General features: G+C 44.9%; 1 protein-coding gene across 1 annotated transcript in view; it reads right to left on the bottom strand.

Annotated features, from left to right (window-relative positions):
• LOC142302961 (olfactory receptor 1500-like) overlaps window positions 1–20758 on the bottom strand; it is a 52907-nt gene extending 32149 nt beyond the window's left edge. Inside the window, exons 1-2 of the mRNA XM_075344063.1 lie at window positions 20732–20758; window positions 17873–18796 (exon numbers count right to left, since the gene is read on the bottom strand). Coding sequence (XP_075200178.1) covers window positions 17873–18796; window positions 20732–20758 — 951 coding nt within the window. The remainder of the gene's footprint in view (window positions 1–17872; window positions 18797–20731) is intronic.
• Between the last annotated feature and the right edge of the window lie 526 nt (window positions 20759–21284).

Genomic DNA, 21284 nt, shown 5'->3' with positions numbered 1-21284 from the left:
GTGCCCCTACGCACACGGTCAGCGTACTCAATGGCCCCTGTGTTGTTAACAGGGAGTTCCTGGGCTGGGTGGGCATGTGGACCCTGTGACGCTAACAGGGCTCACAGTCTCCAGATCCGAATGGCGTCTAACTCGGTTCAGGCTACTATTAGTTTCATAGCCACACAGCTCTGTATCCTCCACCAAACCTTCCAGTTGCCAACCTCTCCTTTTCCAACTGGGAGCACGGTGGACACTGACTGCTGATGGGGATATATACCTTTCTCTTTCTTTTCTTATTAATTTTCGTTATATAGCGATCACAGATTGTATACCACTTTATCCAAATCTGCCAGTCCCACTGTAACAGATGGTGTTTCTTCAGCAAATGTTACAGTTGCTTAACCACCAAATCCACGGACCAAAACTTTTTTCCCCTTTCCAACACACCTGTTCCCCTTTCCAACAGCATCTGTCCTTTTTCAACTCATTTTGGGATATGACCAAAAGTGCAACTGTGCAGGGACACCGTTCTCAACGCCATCTCAGCACAGCAGCCATCCCTCGGTCCCTCCGATGTGGACAAGTAAAAGACCATTTCCTCCTATCCATGACAAAGCGATGAGATTCACTCTGTGCAGCACTGGTGTTTAGTGGAAAAGTAGATCTAAGATTGCGTACCACATTCTGCAGATACTCCTGTATACGTGCGTCCATTTCTATGGCAGGAATTAGTTCGCCAAATTTTGTCTTGTACCGGGGATCTAACAGTGTGGCAACCCAGTATTCAGGATTACTTCAAATTCATACAATCCGAGGGTCATGTAGGTAGTGCAGCAAGAAGGCGCTCATGTGTCTTGTGCATCCAGGAGGACCAAGTCCTTGGTGTGTTGGTGGCAGAGAGGTGAGAATCGTGCATCCTTCCTCTGCCCTCTCCCCACAACCTCGCACAACCGAAATGTGAGCAAGCTCTCACTCATCTGCTGAGTCTTCCATGCCCATTGTCAGTTCGTCCTCCATTTCTTCATGGGCTCCTGCACTTTCATCAACACTTTTTGCTGATACTATGCGCCCTTGTTAATCCCTCTCCCTCACCATGAATGCCGCATAGGTGCCGCTGACCATCTGGACCTCGTAGATCTTGTTATCCCTTCTGCATATGACTCCTCCTGTACTTCCTCCCCTTCCTCTTGTCCCAACACCTGACTCCGAATAATAATTACAGTGTGCTCCATCATGTAGATGACCAGAATTGTCACGCTGAGAATGACATTGCCAGTGCTAAACATCTTCGTCGACATTTGTGAACTGTGTAGCAGGGTGCATAGGTCCTTGATCTGACACCACTCCAGCAGCGTGATCTGCACCACCTCTTGATCAAGTTATCCCAGGCTATATGTAATACCGTATTTCAGCAGGGCTCTGCGGTGCTGCCACACACGCTGCAACATGCAGATTCCAATTCCTGCGTGTGGGCACATCGCATTTCCGGCGTTTAACTGCCAGACCCTAAGACTTCCGGAGTGATGAAAGTTGTTGAGCTGCTGTGTGCGCACGATGGAAGTGAGCACATAGCGAGCGTGCCCACTGCACAAGGCCATGTAGGCCGGGATGGTGTTTTAAAAATTGCTGGAGAATTCGGTTCAACACGTGAGCCATACAAGGCACGTGTGTCACATTGCCCTGAGGATGGCCCGCAGCCAGGTTTGCATCATTGCCGCACACGGCTGTTAAGTCACCAACGGAGTCCGCTCCGTCAATTTGTACTCCAATCGCCAGGTGACAACGTGTTCCTTTAATGAATAGTGCTGATGATGGGAGAGTAGTCGATGCCAGCGGCGCAGGTGGACGCAGGTTATGCTCACCCACTGGGCTGCATTACCTTGACAGATGCAGAATCTCTGGCTGAATGTAGCTGGTGGGTATCTCACAGATGAAATACCATCATTCAGCTACAACCAATGGGAAGACACCACACCCTTTTTTATGCCCATCCTGTCTGCAGACCACTGCCAGCCATAGCTATGAACCTCTGGTTAATTTTACCCCCAGTTCAGTTTTATGATTTTGTGTGCTTGTTACCTGACTACTTTTCCTGCTTGCTGTTTATGTACCTTGTTGGCCGATCCGCATTTCACCTCTGCTTGTTTTCTGATTAAGTCCTGGCCGTCCCATTGTGTTCCTGTTCCTCAATTAATGTTTTGACCCTGCCTGACTACTATTCTCTGGAATAGCGGTGTGACTCACATTTCCCATACATTTCAAAGTAAAACTTCGACCGCCTGATGGCATTGAGCTCTGCTGCCAGCATAGTAAGGAGGTGTGTGGTAGTCCTTGTGCGCAGTTGCAAGGAAGGGTGGCCTGATCACACAGGGTTTGCGCCAAGGTGGAGGACCCACACGAGGTTGAAGAGGCAGAAGCAGTGTATTAACTTCTACATACAGAAGAAGGATTGAAACAACTCGTGGGGATGGCAAGACTTGTACAGCAGACCCTTCTCCATCTCTCACCATAGTTTGCCAGTGCCCAGTCAGTGACATGTAATGACCCTGTCTATGCTTACTGGTCCAAGTATCTGTGTTGAAATGCACCCTGTCGCACACAGATTTTCTCAAGGAAGTGGTGATGTTGTGTGCGACATGCTGGTGTAGCGCGGGCATGCTTTTCTTGGAGAAGCAGTGGTGATTGGGCATCTGGTACTGGGGCACAGCGACAGACATAAGGTCTCTAAAATCCTGTGTGTCCACTAGGCGGAAAGGCAGCATTTCGGTAGCCAAAAGCTTACAGAGGGATAGAGTCAACCACTTAGGTTTGTCATGGGTCGCAGGAAATGGCCTTTTATTTGTCCACATCTGAGGGACAGAGATCTGGCTGCTGTGTGTAGACGGTGTTGAGTAGGGTGTCCCTGGAAAAATGCAGGTTTGTGAGGAAAGTGCAGGCGGAAACATAATGTTGCCTTCATCTTGCCTTCAGATCTGTTCATCTTGTATCATTTTTAAAAAACACAGCAAGCAAGGGTTACTCCAAGCGGAGTCTCCCTTTTTTCCAAAAATTGGGCACACAGACACCCCATCAGTGGCAGCACTTGTGCCCTAGTTGCAAACAGGATGTTTTGATTTGCATCAAGCACATTCAAAAATACGCCATAATTAACCGTCCCCAGCATGACACCGGGGTAGGTAGATAAAGTCTTTGCTGAACCATGACTTGGTCATCTTGGCTCCTTTTAAAAACAATGTAAGCAAGGGTTACTCCAAGCGGAGCCTCCCTTTTTTCCAAAAATTGTGCCCCACACACACCCACTCATTCAGTGGCAGCAGTTGTGCCATAGTTGTACACTTCACAGCTAGATTTGCATCAAGCACATTCCAAATCCACAAGCATTTACTCTCCCCAGGATGACACAGGGGTTGTAAATTCATTCTGGATCCATGACTTGTTAATTTTGATGAACGTCAGTCTGTCGACATTGTCACTGGACAGACGCGTGCGCTTATCTGTCAGCACACACCCAGCAGCACTGAAGACACGTTCAGAGACAACGCTGGCAGCTGGACACGACAAAATCTCCAAGGCGTAACTGGATAGCTCTGGCCATTTTTCTAGATTTGAAGCCCAAAATGAGCAAGGCTCTATTTGCAAAGTCATGGCATCGATGTTCATTTGTAGATACTCCTGTATCATCCTCTCCAGCCGTTGACTATGTGTCAGACTTGTTGTCTCTGGTGGCCTTGCAAAGGAGGGTCTAAAAAAATTATGAAAAGATTCCATTAAATTGCTGTTACCAGCACCAGATACAGTCCTACTGGTACGTGTAGACTGTTGAAGATGACGAGACCGTCCCATGTTTGTCAAGTTACAACTGGGAGATTCACTCCCTGCACCTGCACGGTTGTTTGGTGGAAAAGCGGATCTAAGATCGAGTAACAGCTTCTGCTGATACTCCTGCATAAGTGCGTCCCTTTCTATGGCTGGAATTATGTCACAAAATTTGGACTTGTACCGGGGATCTAATAGTGTGGCAAGCCAGTAGTCATCATCACTTCTAATTTTGACAATACGAGGGTCATGTTGGAGGTAGTGCAACAAGAAGGCACTCATGTGTCTTGCGCAGCCATGCGGACCAAGTCCACGCTGTGTTTGTGGCATACAGGTGCTAACCGTTCTTTCTTCCTCTGACATCTCCCCCCAACCTCTTTCAACTGAAATTTGACCAAGGTCCCCCTCATCTGCTGAGTCTTCCATGTCCATGGACAGTTCGTCCTCCATATCTTCATGTCCTCCTGCACCTTCCTCAACATCTCGCCTGCTACCATGCGCCCTTGTTGATCCCTGTCCCCCATGGTCCCATGCCTGGCGCCTTGGTGATGATGAACGTCTGGACCTTGGTGATGTTGTTGTGTCTTGTGCATATGAATCCTCCTGTAGTTCCTCCCCTTCCTGTTGTCCCACCCCCTGACTCCGAATAGTGTTTAGCGTGTGCTCCAGCATGTAAATGACTGGAATCGTCATGCTGATAATGGCATTGTCAGCGCTAAACATATTCGTCGCCATGTCGAAACTGTGCAGAAGGGTGCATAGGTCCTTGATCTGAGACCACTCTAGCAGTGTAATCTGCCCCACCTCTGCATCTCGTTGGCCCAGGCTATACGTCATGACGTAATGCACCAGGGCTCGGTGGTGCTGTCTCTGTATCATGTGGAGAGTCGAATTCCAGCGTGTCGATACATCGCATTTCAGGTGATGAACCGGCAGGCTGAAAGACTTCTGGAGCAATGCAAGTCAAGTCAGCTGCGGCGTTTAAACGGCAGAAGTGAGCAGAGAGTGACCATGCCCTGTGCAGAAGCCCATCTAGGCCGTGATAGTGGGTTAAAATTGCTGGACAACAAGGTTAAACACGTGAGCCATACAAGGCACGTGTGCCAGCTTGCCCAGGCGAAGGGCCGCACCCAGGTTTGCAGCATTGTCGCACACGGCCTTACCAGGCTGCAAGTTGAGTGGAGACAACCATTTATTAAACTCGGACCGCAGAGCTGACCACAACTCCTCAGCTGTGTGACTCTTATTCCCAAGACATGTCAAGCTAAAGACCGCCTGATGCCGTTGCGCTCTGCTGCCAGCATAGTAATGAGGGTTGCGTGATTCCTTCTGCGCAGTGAGAACGCTGGTGGCCTGACCAGGCAGGCTTGGGGCGGAGGTGGAGGACCCAGATGAGGTGGAGGATGCAGAAGCAGTGGCGGAACTTGGACAGACAGAGGATTGACACACAAGTCGTGGGGATGGCAAGACTTGTGCAGCAGACCCTTCACCATCTATCACCATAGTTACCCAGTGGCCAGTCAGCGACATGTAACGTCCCTGTCCATGCTTACTGGTCCAAGTATCGGTGGTGAAATGCACCCGTTCACACACAGAGTTTCTCAAGGAAGCGGTGATGTTGTGTGCGACATGCTGGTGTAGCGCGGGCACACCTTTCTTAGAGAAGTAGTGGCGACTAGGCATCTGGTACTGGGGCACAGCGACAGACATAAGGTCTCTAAAATCCTGTGTGTCCACTAGGCGGAAAGGCAGCATTTCGGTAGCCAACAGCTTACAGAGGGATAGAGTCAACCTCTTAGCTTTGTCATGGGTCGCAGGAAGTGGCCTTTTATTTGACCACATCTGAGGGACAGAGATCTGGCTGCTGTGTGTAGACGGTGTTGAGTAGGGTGTCCCTGGAAAAATGCAGGTTTGTGAGGAAAGTGCAGGCGGAGACATGATGTTGCCTTCATCCAACGTTGGTGCTATCGATGTTTGAGAGAGCTGTTTACAATCACTTGTTTCCCCTTCCAAACCAACTGACGACCTACCAAGCAAACTGCCTGTTGCGGTTACAGTGGTGGAAGTTGTGGGTGGAAAAACAGGTCTGACAGCTGTCCCCACAGTCCTAGAAGATGACGAGCGCGCGGATGCACTGGAAGGGGCAGGCGGTGGATGGTTGGCTCTGCTAGGCCGCATTGCAGCACGGTGAGCTTCCCACCAGGCCATATGATATTTATTCATGTGACGATTCATGGAAGAAGTTGTCAAACTGCTGAGGTTTTGACCTCTACTAAGATAACCATGCCAAATGTTACAGATCACATAATTTGGGTGATCTTTTTTTATGTCAAAAAGGACCAGGCTAGGCAAGGCTTAGAGGCCATGCGACCTGTTGATCCACCCGGAATAATGCTCAGAGGCAGAGTGGTGGCTGAGGATGCAGTTGTAGACGTGCTACCAGTGCTCCGACTGTGTCCAGGAAGGCGCAAGGTTACTTCATCGTCGGTTGCATCCTCCTCCACCGCCTCTGTTGACCTCCTCGAGTGTCTGACTGTGGGTTGACAGTAGGTGGGATCTAGAACTTCATCATCAATTGTTGTGTTTGCACTCCCCTCCCCCTCAGACCGAGCCTCTTCTTGCCCTGACCGAATATTTAAGTTGTCATCCCAATCGGGTATCTGCGTCTCATCTTCATCAGTATGTTCCTCATTGTCTATAACCACAGTTGTTGGAAAGGCAGCATTTTGGTAGCCAACAGTTTGCAGATGATGAAAGTCAACCTCCAAGCCATGTCATGCCCTTCTAAAAGCATGTAAAACACAGCGAGGGGACTCCAACCACAGTCTCCCTCGTTTACACTAACTGTGCCACACACACCCCACTTGACTGGCATCGGTTGAGCCCCCTTTTGAAAAAGAAAAAGATGCTTTGCATGAAGCACTCTCAAAAATGCGCGTGCCTTTCCCGTCCCCTGGCTGACCCAGGGGAAGAAAAGTCCGCTGAGAGCCATGACTTGTTCATCTTGTTTCTTTTAGAAACACAGCGAGGGGACTGCAACCACAGTCTCCCTCGTTTACACTAACTGGGCCACACACACCCCTCTTGACTGACATCAGTTGATGCCCCTTTTCAAAATGAAAAAGATGCTTTGCATGAAGCACTCTCAAAAATACGCGTGCCTTTCCCGTCCCCTGGCTGACCCAGGGGAAGAAAAGTCCTCTGAGAGCCATGACTTGTTCATCTTGGTTCTTTTAGAGACACAGCGAGGGGACTCCAACCACAGTCTCCCTCGTTTCCACTAACTGGGCCACACACACACCACTTGACTGGCATCGGTTGAGCATCCTTTTGAAAAAGAAAAAGATGCTTTGCATGAAGCACTCTCAAAAATACGCGTGCCTTTCCCGTCCCCTGGCTGACCCAGGGGAAGAAAAGTCCGCTGAGAGCCATGACTTGTTCATCTTGGTTCTTTTAGAGACACAGCGAGGGGACTCCAACCACAGTCTCCCTCGTTTCCACTAACTGGGCCACACACACCCCACTTGACTGGCATCGGTTGAGCCCCCTTTTGAAAAAGAAAAAGATGCTTTGCATGAAGCACTCTCAAAAATACGCGTGCCTTTCCCGTCCCCTGGCTGACCCAGGGGAAGAAAAGTCCTCTGAGAGCCATGACTTGTTCATCTTGGTTCTTTTAGAGACACAGCGAGGGGACTCCAACCACAGTCTCCCTCGTTTCCACTAACTGGGCCACACACACCCCACTTGACTGGCATCGGTTGAGCCCCCTTTTGAAAAAGAAAAAGATGCTTTGCATGAAGCACTCTCAAAAATACGCGTGCCTTTCCCGTCCCCTGGCTGACCCAGGGGAAGAAAAGTCCGCTGAGAGCCATGACTTGTTCATCTTGGTTCTTTTAGAGACACAGCGAGGGGACTCCAACCACAGTCTCCCTCGTTTACACTAACTGTGCCACACACACCCCACTTGACTGGCATCGGTTGACCACCTTTTGAAAAATAAAAAGATGCTTTGCATGAAGCACTCTCAAAAATACGCGTGCCTTTCCCGTCCCCTGGCTGACCCAGGGGAAGAAAAGTCCTCTGAGAGCCATGACTTGTTCATCTTGGTTCTTTTAGAGACACAGCGAGGGGACTCCAACCACAGTCTCCCTCGTTTACACTAACTGTGCCACACACACCCCACTTGACTGGCATCGGTTGACCCCCCTTTTGAAAAATAAAAAGATGCTTTGCATGAAGCACTCTCAAAAATACGCGTGCCTTTCCCGTCCCCTGGCTGACCCAGGGGAAGAAAAGTCCGCTGAGAGCCATGACTTGTTCATCTTGTTTCTTTTAGAGACACAGCGAGGGGACTCCAACCACAGTCTCCCTCGTTTCCACTAACTGGGCGACACACAACCCACTTGACTGGCATCGGTTGAGCCCCCTTTTGAAAAAGAAAAAGATGCTTTGCATGAAGCAGTCTCAAAAATACGCGTGCCTTTCCCGTCCCCTGGCTGACCCAGGGGAAGAAAAGTCCTCTGAGAGCCATGACTTGTTCATCTTGGTTCTTTTAGAAACACAGCGAGGGGACTGCAACCACAGTCTCCCTCATTTACAATAACTGTGCCACACACACCCCACTTGACTGGCATCGGTTGAGCCCCCTTTTGAAAAAGAAAAAGATGCTTTGCATGAAGCACTCTCAAAAATACGCGTGCCTTTCCTGTCCCCTGGCTGACCCAGGGGAAGAAAAGTCCTCTGAGAGCCATGTCCACATTGTCAGTGGACAGACACGTGTGCTTATCTGCCAGCAGACCCCCAGCAGCACTGAAGACAGGTTCCGAGAGAACGCTGGCTGCAGGACACGAAAAGATCCCCAAGGCGTACGTGGCGAGCTCAGGCAATTTATCCAGATTGGAAGTCTAAAATGAGCAGGGCTCAAGTTGCACAATAATGGAATCGATGTTTCCTTGCATATACTCATATATCTGTGTGTCCTCCTCTTTTTCCTTGTCCAGCTGTTTTGTTTTCGCATGAGTATATGTCCTTGTCACTTTCCCATGTGTTTGAGTTGTTTGTCACCTTTTGGACACCTTTGAGGGTGTTTTCTAGGTGTTTTTCTGTGTTTGTGATTGCCTGCCATTGTTTCCTATGCAGTTCGAGTTTGGTTCGTTGAACGTTCGACGAGCCGAACTTGAACGGGACCTCCGTTCGGCGAACTGGCCTCGAGCCGAACCGGGACCGGTTCGCTCATCTCTAGACATGACATCTGTAACATCACTACTGCTGCCTGGAAAATTAATATGGAAGTGCTTAGTGGCAGAAGCAGACCTTGTCTGAGCATGATTTGTTGGAATTGTGACACCATAGCGCAGAAGAACATCAGTTCCTCCCCCCTATTATTGTCTATATCCGTTTAGTACAATGAATCTTTAGCTGGCATTTTTGGAGTGCTAGCTGGAGCATTAGCTCACTTTTCTATTTGGAATTGTATTATCCAGGGTTATGGGGTACTCGGTCCCGGGCAGTTTACTACTGGTGAATGTCACTTTGGTCTTGGCTGTTGCCCAGTTCTGTGCCCTGGGTGCTTTTTTAAAGGGAAGAATTTACAGGGGGGATTAAAGTCATTTGTGTTACACCACATGCAGGTTGCGGTTAGGATGTTGGAACCACCGCTACAGATTAGATTATCTCCCATCTCCCAGGGCTGGTGGTAATGGCAGCTGTGGTGTAAACACCTCCGCTGGTAGGGTTGAGCATGGGAGATGTATGATGGAGTAATAAGGGAGGCTACACCGTGGGTTGTAGTTAACAGTCTCTACTCACTCTTGACCCTATGATGGCTGGTTCAGGTCCCTGTATTTCCAGTGCCAGTTGATGACTCGGTTGCTCTGTCCCCGGAACCCTCAGTGTGGTTGGGTCCCCATTGCTTGGAGCGGTTTGGGGCCTGACTGTCCCTTTTTGTGGTGGTAGTCTCCTCCTCCGTATGGCATGAAGTGTGTACCCTGTAGGGCTGGTCTGTGTCTCGAACCCTGATCCTTGCTTTACTGCTGATGTCCCCAGATCTGTGGGTCAGTGAGGTACGTGAAGGTCCCCTCACTGTGCAGGTATTTGCCAGGCCACCTGAAACTGTCACTTGACCTTGGGCCATGTGCCCCATTGGTGCTTTGGTCCCAGCGGTACTCGGGTGTACCTTCCCTGGCGACCACTCTTCTGTGCCCCCGGGTCACCATTATATGACTCAGCTCGAGGCAACTCTTTACACTCTCCACTCTGTTCAACTGCATACTCAGTTCTGCCTACTGTCCCCTCCCACCAGGTTGTCTAGTCCTCTGGCCTGGCTCCGCCCTTTAGGTGGCCATTCCCTTGTATCTGACTAACTAATTACCCCTGGTGTGGAGTGGTAACTAGGATTTGGTGTGTCTAGGTGTTGCTGGCACTGGTGTTCCAGGTCCCTGGTCCATGAGGATGCAGTTCCTATTAGTGCCCTGAGTGGCTCAGGGGTGCTACAGAATCTGTATGCAAACCTTTTTTTTTGCCTCCTTAACGGTAATTATCAAACTTAAACATTTGTGTGAGAAATGAAAGCTAGAATTGTAAAACAGCAAAATTATTACTGTTTATATATTCTATCGACATGAAATGTACAATTAACACTAAAGCCAGCTTTACACACTACAATATATCTTACGATGTGTCGGTGGGGTCACGTCGTAAGTGACGCACATCCGGCATCGTAAGTTACATTGCAGTGTGTGACATGTACGTGCGATTGCGATTGAACAAAAATCCGTTCATCGCATCCACGTCATTCATTCCTCATGAATTGAGCGTGCGGTTGTGCAATGTTCCCAAGGCAGCACACATCGCAGTGTGTGACACCCCAGGAACATTGAACAGATCTTACCTGCGTCCCGCGGCTCAAGCCGGCAATGCGTAAGGAAAGAGGTGGGCGGGATGTTTACGTCCCGCTCATCTCCGCCCCTCTACTTCTATTGGCCGGCTGCCGCATGACGTCGATGTGACGCCGAACGTCCCTCCCACTCCAGGAAGTGGACGTTCGACGCCCACATCGAGGTCGTATGGACGGGTAAGTACGTGTGAGGGGGGTTAATCGTTTGTGCAACACGGTCAACAAATTGAACATGCCGCACATACGATGGGAGCTTTTAAAATCGCATACGATATCATATGCGAAATTGCAACGTGTAAAGCTGGCTTTAGAGGTATAGGGGATTGTATCTCTGCACCAGAGATTGCAGACGTTTCTGGACTGAAGCATCATCAATTAAATATTAGTTTGAGAAAGACTTGGAGACTAAGGGGTACTTTGCACGTTGCGACATCGCTACTGTGATATCGTCGGGGTCAAATCGAAAGTGACTCACATCCAGTGCCAGTAATGATATTGCAACGTGTAAAGGCTAGATGCGCCGATTTACGATCGCAAAAGCGTCGTAAATCGGTGATCTGTGTAGTGTAAGTCAGTTCCATAATGTTGGGACGACCGATGTTACGATGTTGTTCATCGTTCCTGTGGCAGCACATATCGCTGTGTGTGAATCCGCAGGAGCGAGAAACATCTCCTTACCTGCACCCGGCATCCAACGGCTATGTGGAACGAAGGAGATGGGTGGGATGTTTACGTCCCGCTTATCTCCGCCCCACCTCTTCTATTGCCTGCCGTGTGACATCGGTATGACGCCACATGACCCGTCCCTTTAATAAGGAGGTGGTTCGGCGGCCAGAGCGACATCGCAGGGCAGTTAAGTGCATGTGAAGCTGCCGTAGCGATAGTGTTCGCTGCGGCAGCTATCACCAAATATCACATGTGCGATGGGGGTGGGGATTATCGCGCTCAGCATCTCTAGCATCGGCTAGCGATGTCGCAGCGTGCAAAGTACCCCTTAAAGTGACTTGTTGTTTTCTAGTTGTTATTAGGACTCATTGTAGAATCAAAAATATGCATGTCATGCAAAGATATGATGTAAACATACGGGTATGTAGTACTACTCTGCTATGTTGTCTAACTGTATATGTGTATCCTCTTTGCTGATCTCATTATTTCATAGCCTGCAGATAGCCATATTCAGGTCAGAATTTTATTAATTGATATACCCATACATTGATTCTGAACAAATAAATAAAAGAATAAATAACACAAAAATTAACATATACAAAGTTACAAATGCTATTCCTCATTTTTAATTCCGCTGATTAAAATAACACTGTCTATATTACACATTAGTGTTGAGCAATCATACTCACCACTGTTCGATACACGACCAAGCATTGGGATGCTCGAGCACATTCATTACTCAATCAAAAATCACAGGCGCTTGAGCACCATGTTTGAGTCACCGCCCCACAATTTTTTTTAACTGTTAGACATCTAGTCAACATGAATGGATTGCCTGCCATACACAATAATGCCATAGCCCTGTTGGCTACTGACTTCAATGTGAGTGGCCAGATTAATTGCATAGTTGCGTCTTATATTGGACCCAGTGACACAATGCACGGCATACTGGGATGTTTACGGGATGTTTACGTCCCGCTCATCTCTTCCCCTCCGCTTCTATTTGCAGCCTGCCGTGTGACGTCGCTGTGACGCCGCATGACCCGCCCCCTTAGGAAGGAGGCGGGTCGCCAGCCAGAGCGATGTCGCAGGGCAGATAAGTGCGTGTGAAGCTCCTGAAGCTATCCCAAGATCTCGCATGTGCGATGGGGGCGGGTGCTATCGCGCTCGGCATCGCTAGCATCGGCTAGTGATGTTGCAGCATGCAAAGTACCCCTTAAGCTTGAAAGGGCTAAATACTCATGCACATAGCTGTCTTCTTCATCTTGGCTAATTGTAAAAAAAATCTACATGTCATTTTTAAAAATTATTTACTTAGGTCCCAGCAATGAGTTGGGAGTCAGAAATGCTTCCAGAAATCTTCTGCTGTCTCCTTCCATTTCATTGATTTGCCTGCCCCCCAGGCCTCCTGTTTGGATCTTATGGAAAAATGTTTGAGTTACCCTTTGACTTCAATTTTACTCATTAATTGAATCATGCAAGCCCATCAGATCATTCGACTTGCTCATTTTAAGTACCAAGCACTCAAGCATTTTATTGCTTGGTCATCACTGTAAATTTAAAAATCCGTACTGGACACTAATGCTAAATCGCAAATACAAACTTTTGAGTGTACATCGAATACCTGTTCGGGTTTGCCATCCGACTACAGCTTGTTGAAAGGTTGCAGAGTAGCCAATAGGCAAACTTTTTCGGTATGGGCACTTCCAGCCCCATTACAGCTATTTCAAGTATCAGCATGGCTGTGATTGGCTAGGAAGTCTAAAGGGCACTTTACACGCTGCGATTTCGCTAGTGAGATTGCAAGCAAGCGTACCCGCCCCCGTCGGTTGTGCGACACGGGCAAATCACTGCCCGTGCCACACAACCTTGCTTACACCCGTCACACGGACTTACCTGCCTTGCGACGTCGCTCTGGCAAGCGAACTGCCTGCTTTCTAAGGAGGCGGTTCATGCGGCGTCACAGTGATGTCACACGGCAGCCATCCAATAGCAAAGGAGGAGCGGAGATGAGCAGCTGGAACATGCCGCCCACCTCCTTCCTTCCGCATTGCCGGCGGACGCAGGTAAGGAGATGTTTGTCGTTCCTGCGCTGTCAAAGGAACGAGGAACAACATCGCTACTTACCTGACAATGATTTTTGGTTATTAAATGACCTATCCAAAACAAACAATTTTTGTCTTTTTTGTGATGTTTTAGGTCACTGCAGCCTGTCACACGCTACGACGCCGCTAACGACGCCGGATGTGAGTCACAAACACCGTGACCCAAACGATATATCATTAGCGATGTCGCAGCATGTAAAGCACCCTTTACTGTAAAAAAAGGAAGCAAAATAGTTTAACCAGGACATACTTACCAGTCTCCACGGCATGGATGTAGCACTGCTTCCATGTCCGCTCATTACATCTCATGCATATTCACTGCTTCCTCCATCCACCGTCTGTGACAACATCTGTGATTGGCTACATTCAGACCCCTGGTGTGCAAGCATCTCTGATTGGTTGCCCCCCCCAGAGGCTGTCTGTCTGCCCAAATAAAGTATAAAAATTAATATGTAAAAATAAATAAATACATTTAAAACATTATATAAGATGCCTCACATGTAGATACCCAGTGCAGATAAAGCATACAGCTAAAGGCTACAGCCCCTAGCTCTATGCAATATCTTTGCTGTGTATCCAAACAAGAGGTACCAAATGGGACTTATTTAAAATTATTTAAATAAATAATTCTAAAATCTGGTTTGCAGTTCCCCAAATTTTATAAGTCAGCCAAGAAAAATCCAACATATGTGGACTGGCCCATGGTTATTGGGCCCTCCCCTGCCTAAAAATAGCATCCTTCAATCATCCATGGTTGTTGCATTCATTAAATGTAACAATTTTGGTGCTTTAAATGGCCTATCCCGATTGCCCTGGTGCGATGGCAAGTGGGGTAATATAAGAGGTTAATGACCGCTGGGATTTGTCAGCTGTCATCAAGCCCTGAATTTTTAATGGGTAGGGTCTATGAGACCCCCCATTATTAATCTTGTAAGTTAAAAGAAATAAACACAAAGACAGAGAAAAAACTTTGTTTAAAAAAAACACCTCTTTCACCAATGTATTAACCCCAAAACTCCCCTGCAGGTCCGACTAATCCACACAAGGTCCCACAATGATACCAACTCTGTTAAATCTGAAGTTGCAATGCACGTTCAGATTAGAAAACATGACTGCTCACTGTGACTGCCAGGAATTCACTAACTGAGCTGCCCACCTGTGAGCAGTGATGCCCCTGAGTGGACCTGAGGTCACAGCCGGAGTTTCCCACAGTAGCTCAGCTGTGACCTCAGGTGAACTGACCTGAGATGAACTCATGGAATCCAGTGACTTCACCTCAGGTGAAGTCATTGAACTCAATGTCAGATTACCGGATTAGGCAATGTATGCATATTGGGTATTTGGTTGCAGACATTCCTGCACTAAATTTACATCATCTGTGAAAAATCAAAACCACCTTGTGTTTGTGTTTAGATGTAAAGGATTTTTTGCCAAAAATGCAGATTAGGTGTATACATTTCAGCACCAAATCTGCATCTCCTATTTGCGGTTTTCTGCCTGGAGATGCAGATTTGGTGCAGAAATGTCTGCACCTGATTTCTGTTCCAAATTTGCCATCTCTTGACTGAAAATCACTCTGAAACAGCGTCAAAACCACAGTTTTTGTGTAATTTTCCTCCAGGAGATGTAGATTTGGTGCTGGAATTTATACACCCAATTTCTGCACAAAATCTGCATCTCCTGGGGAAAAAAACATCAAAATTTAATCAAAACAGCATCATGTTTAGATGTGTTTTTGCCAGAAAATGCTGAGTTTTTTCAAGAAGTTGAATTCTGCACCAAATCTGCATCTCTTGGCAAAAGAATGTGGTTTTCTGCCAAGAGATGAAGGTTTCATTGAAACCAATGAGCTCACCTGAGGTGAGGTCACTGATTTCAATGGGTTCCCCTGAGGTGAGTTTACCTGCGGTCACAGGTGGGCTACAGTTGGATCCAGTGACGTCGCCACTCACAACTGCAGCTCAGTCTGTGTCTGCCTGAAGCTCCAGCAAGCGGTCATGTTATCTAATGTACCCGTGTGCTGTGACTTCAGTTTGTAGCAGAGCCGGGATCATTGTGTTACTTCTTATGCATTACATTGGATCTGCAAGGGTGTTTTGGGGGTTAATAAAGGGATGAAAGAGGGTTTTTGTATTATATTTCAAATAAAGGATTTTTGTTGGTGTTTTGTTTGATTTCTTTTTTACTTAGAGGATTAGTAATGGGGTTTAATAGGTCACTGAGACCTCAGATTTAACAGAGATGGGAACGTCATAGGACCTTGTGTGGTTTACATCAGACCTGCAGGGCTGATTGGGGATGAATAAATTGCTTAAAGAGCATGGGGTTTTTTTTTCAAATAAAGGGTTTCTCTTTGTGTTTGTGTTTATTTCTTTTGACTTACAGGGTTACTAATGGGGGTCTCATAGACCTCTACCCGTTACTAATACATGGCTTGATAACAGCTAACTAATCACAGGTATCAATAACCCCTCCTATTAACCTGATAGCCTTGGCATGTGAGCAATCAAGATAGGCAGAGTAAAGCACCGGAATTATTGCATCTAATGAATGAGATAATTATGGACAGATGCGGGCTGGTAGTTTTAGGATGGGGGAAATATCCATGGCTGTTTCCATCCTGATAATACCAGCCCCACCTGTCTGCTTTACCATGGCTGAATATCAAAATTGCGGGGACTCTATACATTTTTTTACCCTCTATTTGACATCCATGTACGGTAAAGCTCATAAGTGGGTGCAGCAGCCTAAGCTGTTGTTTTACCCGTGCAGGCTTTAAAACTAAGTTGGGAGCCTACATCTTTTTTTTATTATTTATTTGTTTATTTTTACACTATTATAATAGCTACTGGACAGTATTCACTTCAATATATAGGCAAATAGCTATGTTAAAAAGCAATAAATACGCCTTAAAAAATACCTTTTATTAATAATCCATTAAAAAAGGTCCAGGAAGACCCTATGGTTAAAACGGACAAGAACAATGACATAAATTAGAAGGAAAGTGACCTCAGGTACAGATCGCCCCCTCGGGTAGGATCTATTCGTCACTATACAGATTAAATGACCCTGTATAATAAAAGGGATCACCTGCTCGCTTTATTACAGCTCCAATAGAAGGTAGAAAGAAGGGAACGGTCTTACCCAATCTGCCGTAATAACCCCTCTTTGTTGAAAGTGTACCAAATGCTGAGTGATGTGGTTCAGTCAAAATCGGATAACCTGGTTCTCTTCCTCATGACTCAGGATCCACCATGCCATATCACATAAAACGCACTGTCTCCCAAAACGCTTTGCTCAGGATATACCTGCGGTCTTGAATGTATGTGCCATGCATAGGGGTCATGTTTGACCACAAACAATAATTATATTTCTCCCCTGATGAATTTGGAAATGCGTTGGGAAACAGTGCGTTTTATGTGATATGGCATGGTGGATCCTGAGTCATGAGGAAGGGGACCAGGTTATCCGATTTTGACTGAACCACATCACTGAGCATTTGGTACACTTTCAACAAAGAGGGGTTATTACGGCAGATTGGGTAAAACCGTTCCCTTCTTTCTACCTTCTATTGGAACTGTAATAAAGCAGCAGGTGATCCCTTTTATTATACAGGGTCATTTAATCTGTATAGTGACGAATAGATCCTACCCAAGGGGGCGATCTGTACCTGAGGTCACTTACCTTCTAATTTATGTCATTGTTCTTGTCCGTTTTAACCATAGGGTCTTCCTGGACCTTTTTTAGTGGATTATTAATAAAAGGTATTTTTTAAGGCGTATTTATTGCTTATTCACATAGCTATTCCCCTTATTTTTACACTACTATACAAGCAAACTGACTGCAACCAATCACAGACATGGACACAGGGTGAGCAGCTTGTATAGCAGTCTGCAAACCAATCACAGTCACTGGCACAGAGGTTGGGGAACCAATGAATATTAATGAACCTTAATAAGTGGGTCCGTAAAAGAGTCAAACTACAGCATGAGTCTACTGGAAACATTGGGGAAGATAGCATGTATAACTATTCCGCTCTTTCTACCATTTAACTTCCATTTGCAGCCCCCAAGTGCTTACTATGGCCATTTTACAGCCCTAAACTTCTTGTTCCCATTAACTAGTATTGGTTCATCTTTCAGGGTCAAGTTTGCTTGTTGAGCACAATTTTTCATTTAGTTTGTGCTGATTCGATGAATCCGAATATCAATGGGTCTGCTCATCACTACTCATCACTAGTCAGTAGGAATTTGAAATGCGTAGACAATAAAAAAACACTTTATATCTTCAGCTTGTGAACCATTATTGGAACTATCAGCAGTGAAGAGAACCCTGCTCTTATTCTTTCCAGTAAGCTGATGTCCTATCTCAGACATACTTCCAATATTAATTATAATTTTTTTATTACATTCTTGTAACAGGATTTTTGTATGGCTTTTATAAAGTCATAATTTCTCAGACTGTATATAATGGGGTTAACAAAAGGAGTAAACACTGTATATAGCAGCGATAGGATCTTACTAATGGTTGATGACTGCCCATTTGTTGGTACAACATAAATACTGAATATAGTCCAGAAGAATATGGAGACCACGGTGAGGTGAGAGCTACAGGTGGAGAAGGCTTTATGTCTACCGATACTGGATGGGATCTTTAAGACTGACACAACAATATTTATATAAGACCCTACAATGATTGTGATAGGAATGAAGACAATTGGAATACTAAGAAAATAAACCTCTAAGTGAACAATATAGGCATCAGAACAGGAGAGTTCTAGTAAAGGGACAATGTCACAGAATATATGGTCAATAACATTTGGACCACAAAAGCTTAGTTTTGCTGTAGTTATCATGTATATTAAAACAATAGAAAATCCAAGCACCCAACAGATGAGGGTCAATATAACACAAAATCCATTTTTCATGATAACGTTATAATGGAGGGGATTACAGATGGCCACATACCGGTCATAAGACATCACAGCGAGGAGAAAACATTCAACAGTTTCTGAAGCACCTAAAAAATAAAACTGAGTGATGCAGCTAATAAAAGTAATGGTTCCACCATTATTCAATAAGACATAGAGCATCTTAGGGACAATATCTGTGATCACCAAGATGTCACTGATGGACAGTTGTGAGATAAATAAGTACATCGGAGTGTGGAGGTTCTTGCTGGTGATCACCAACATAATGATCAGGAGATTTCCACATAATGTCCCGAAATAAAGCACCAACAAAAGACAGAACAGGAAAATTCTTAAATCGTGGCTGACTTGAAATCCTAAAAGGAAAATCTCTATTACCGCTGTCAGATTTTTCTCTAACACCTAGAAGAAATTAAAGGAAAGCTGCTGGACACCAGGGTGATGATTAGGAGGTTTCCATATATTGTCCCACAATAAAGCATCAACACAAGACAGAGCAGGAAAATGCTGAAATCTTGACTGACTTAAAATCCTAATATCTGTAGTACAACTGTCTGATTATTCCCTAACACCTAGAACAAATTTAGTTTATTCTAGACAAGTTAATAAGAACAATGCATTTTTTTTTTATTAGCCAAAATAAATAAAATGTTGGGGTGTACGTTTTGAAACAATATAGGTTGAAGTAATATAACTTTATATAATTCTAAAATCTAAATACTTTTGTCAATGTGCAATACAAGGTAATATTGTGGTACCGTGTTAGCCAGAAAAATCAATTGAAATGCTATGTCCCAAGAATGACAAAAGTATAGTAGGAGCGATACCTTTATAGACTAACCAGAAAAGTTATATTAGCAGCTTTCAGAGCATCAAGGCTCCTTCTTCAGGCGATTAACAAATGAATTACTGAGACCAAATCACAACATTTAAATGAATGTTATAACAGGACAAAAAAATCCATCATCTACAGCCTGGCTCTGAGGTACATCCGGATCTGCTCAGACAGTGAGGACAGAAAACTACATCTGCTATCCCTGAGAAATACATTCCTACAACAAGGATACCATCCACTGGTAATAGATGAACAGATCCACAGAGCTACAAGGATCCCAAGAATCAGCCTCCTGGATTACAGAGGGAGGATAACAATAGGGTACCGCTTGTGATCACATATAATCCCCACATGAGCATCCTAAGGAAAATTGGTGCTGATCTTCAACCCATATTCCACCGGGACCACAGACTGAAAGTAATATTCCCAGAATTACCACTTCTCTCCTACAAACAACCCCCTAACTTAAAGAATCTCCTTGTTAGAAGTGTCCTCTCATCACCATCAGAGACGGGCACATTCCCCTGTAATGGTAAGAAATGCAAGACCTGTACCAACATTTCACCAAAAAATACGGTCCGCATAGCCAACACAAATCAGGACTACAAGATCATGGACCTCTTCTCATGTACATCCTCAAATGTGGTATACATGATACAGTTCCCAAGATGCCCTGGAGGAACATATATAGGGGAAACTAAACAAAAGCTACAAACAAGGATGAATCTACACAGGCACACAATAAAAAATGAACTGGACACGCCTGTGGGAAAACATTTCTCCAGACCGGGACACAGCATGACAGATTTAAAAGTACTAATACTGAAAGGTCATTTTAAAGATAACAGAGAGAAAAAGTTGGGAATTTAAACTGATAAGGTTGTTTGGATCCTTAACAAAAGGACTCAATTTAACACCTGGTTTTATGACTCACTACATGGACACACTTCACACCTCCAACAGAAAAACCTCAGAAGTGATCTGAACAGACACCTCCAATTCATCTGCATTTGTAAGAAAAAAATTAATTTGATTTCCTTGGCTTATCTTTAGGAGGCCTCATCTTTTCCATGTCCTGTTGTAACATTCAATTAAATGTAGTGATTTGGTCTCAGTAATTCATTTGTAATTTGCCTGAAGAAGGAGCCTCTGTGCTCTGAAAGCTGCTAATATAATTTTTCTGGTTCGCCTATAAAGGTATCACTCCTAAAATACTTTTGTCATTCTTGGGACATAGTATTTCAAAATACTTTTGTCAAAAAAGAACCCTACTTGACTTAGAAATACTGTAAAAAAATATATATATATATATAAACCTTCTACAAGATTTGTTTATACTAAACAAAAAGTCCTAAAACCTTCAAATCTAAAGTTATTAACCTTTTAATTAAATGTAACAAATAAATACATAAAGCCATACATTTTCCCAAAGCCTTCCAACAGCTCATTCCATCAGAATGTAAAAAAATTAGAATTATGCTCCTTCTAAATGTGTAAAGTACCTTAGAGTTCCGGATATTAAAATACATTGCTTAATGTTTAGAATAAGATTTGTGGTAGAACTGGTTCAACAAACCTATAATAGAAAAAAATATTAACTTCTTAAAAAGCATGTTTTACTCAGGGAATTTATAAAATAGCCTATTTTCTCAAAATTGATACAAAATTAAGAAAAGTCAAATAGATAAGAAGAAATAAGTTTAACACTTTAGTTTGTAAGAATATTTTTTGTTAAATCACTTAAATATTAACCCCTCACAGGCACAGCCATTTTTTTATTTTGCATTTGAATTTTTTTTGTCCACTTTTTTAAATAGCCATAACATATTTTTGTTTGTGCACTATCGTAGACTTACAAAGTCTTGTTTTTTTTTGCAGGACAAGATTTCATTTTGACTGACACCATTTCCTTTCATACCCTATAGAGTAAGGTGAAATTGAAAAAACAAATCAAATGAGGTAAAATGTTGTAAAAAATCTAAATTCTGCCTCTTTTGTTTAGGTTTTATTTTTATAGCTTTCAACGTACAGTAAAAATTACATTGAAAATAATGT

Source organism: Anomaloglossus baeobatrachus, chromosome 4 (genome assembly GCF_048569485.1).
Source record: "Anomaloglossus baeobatrachus isolate aAnoBae1 chromosome 4, aAnoBae1.hap1, whole genome shotgun sequence".
Lineage (NCBI taxonomy): Eukaryota > Metazoa > Chordata > Amphibia > Anura > Aromobatidae > Anomaloglossus > Anomaloglossus baeobatrachus.
This window is presented reverse-complemented; position numbering and strand designations above follow the sequence as displayed.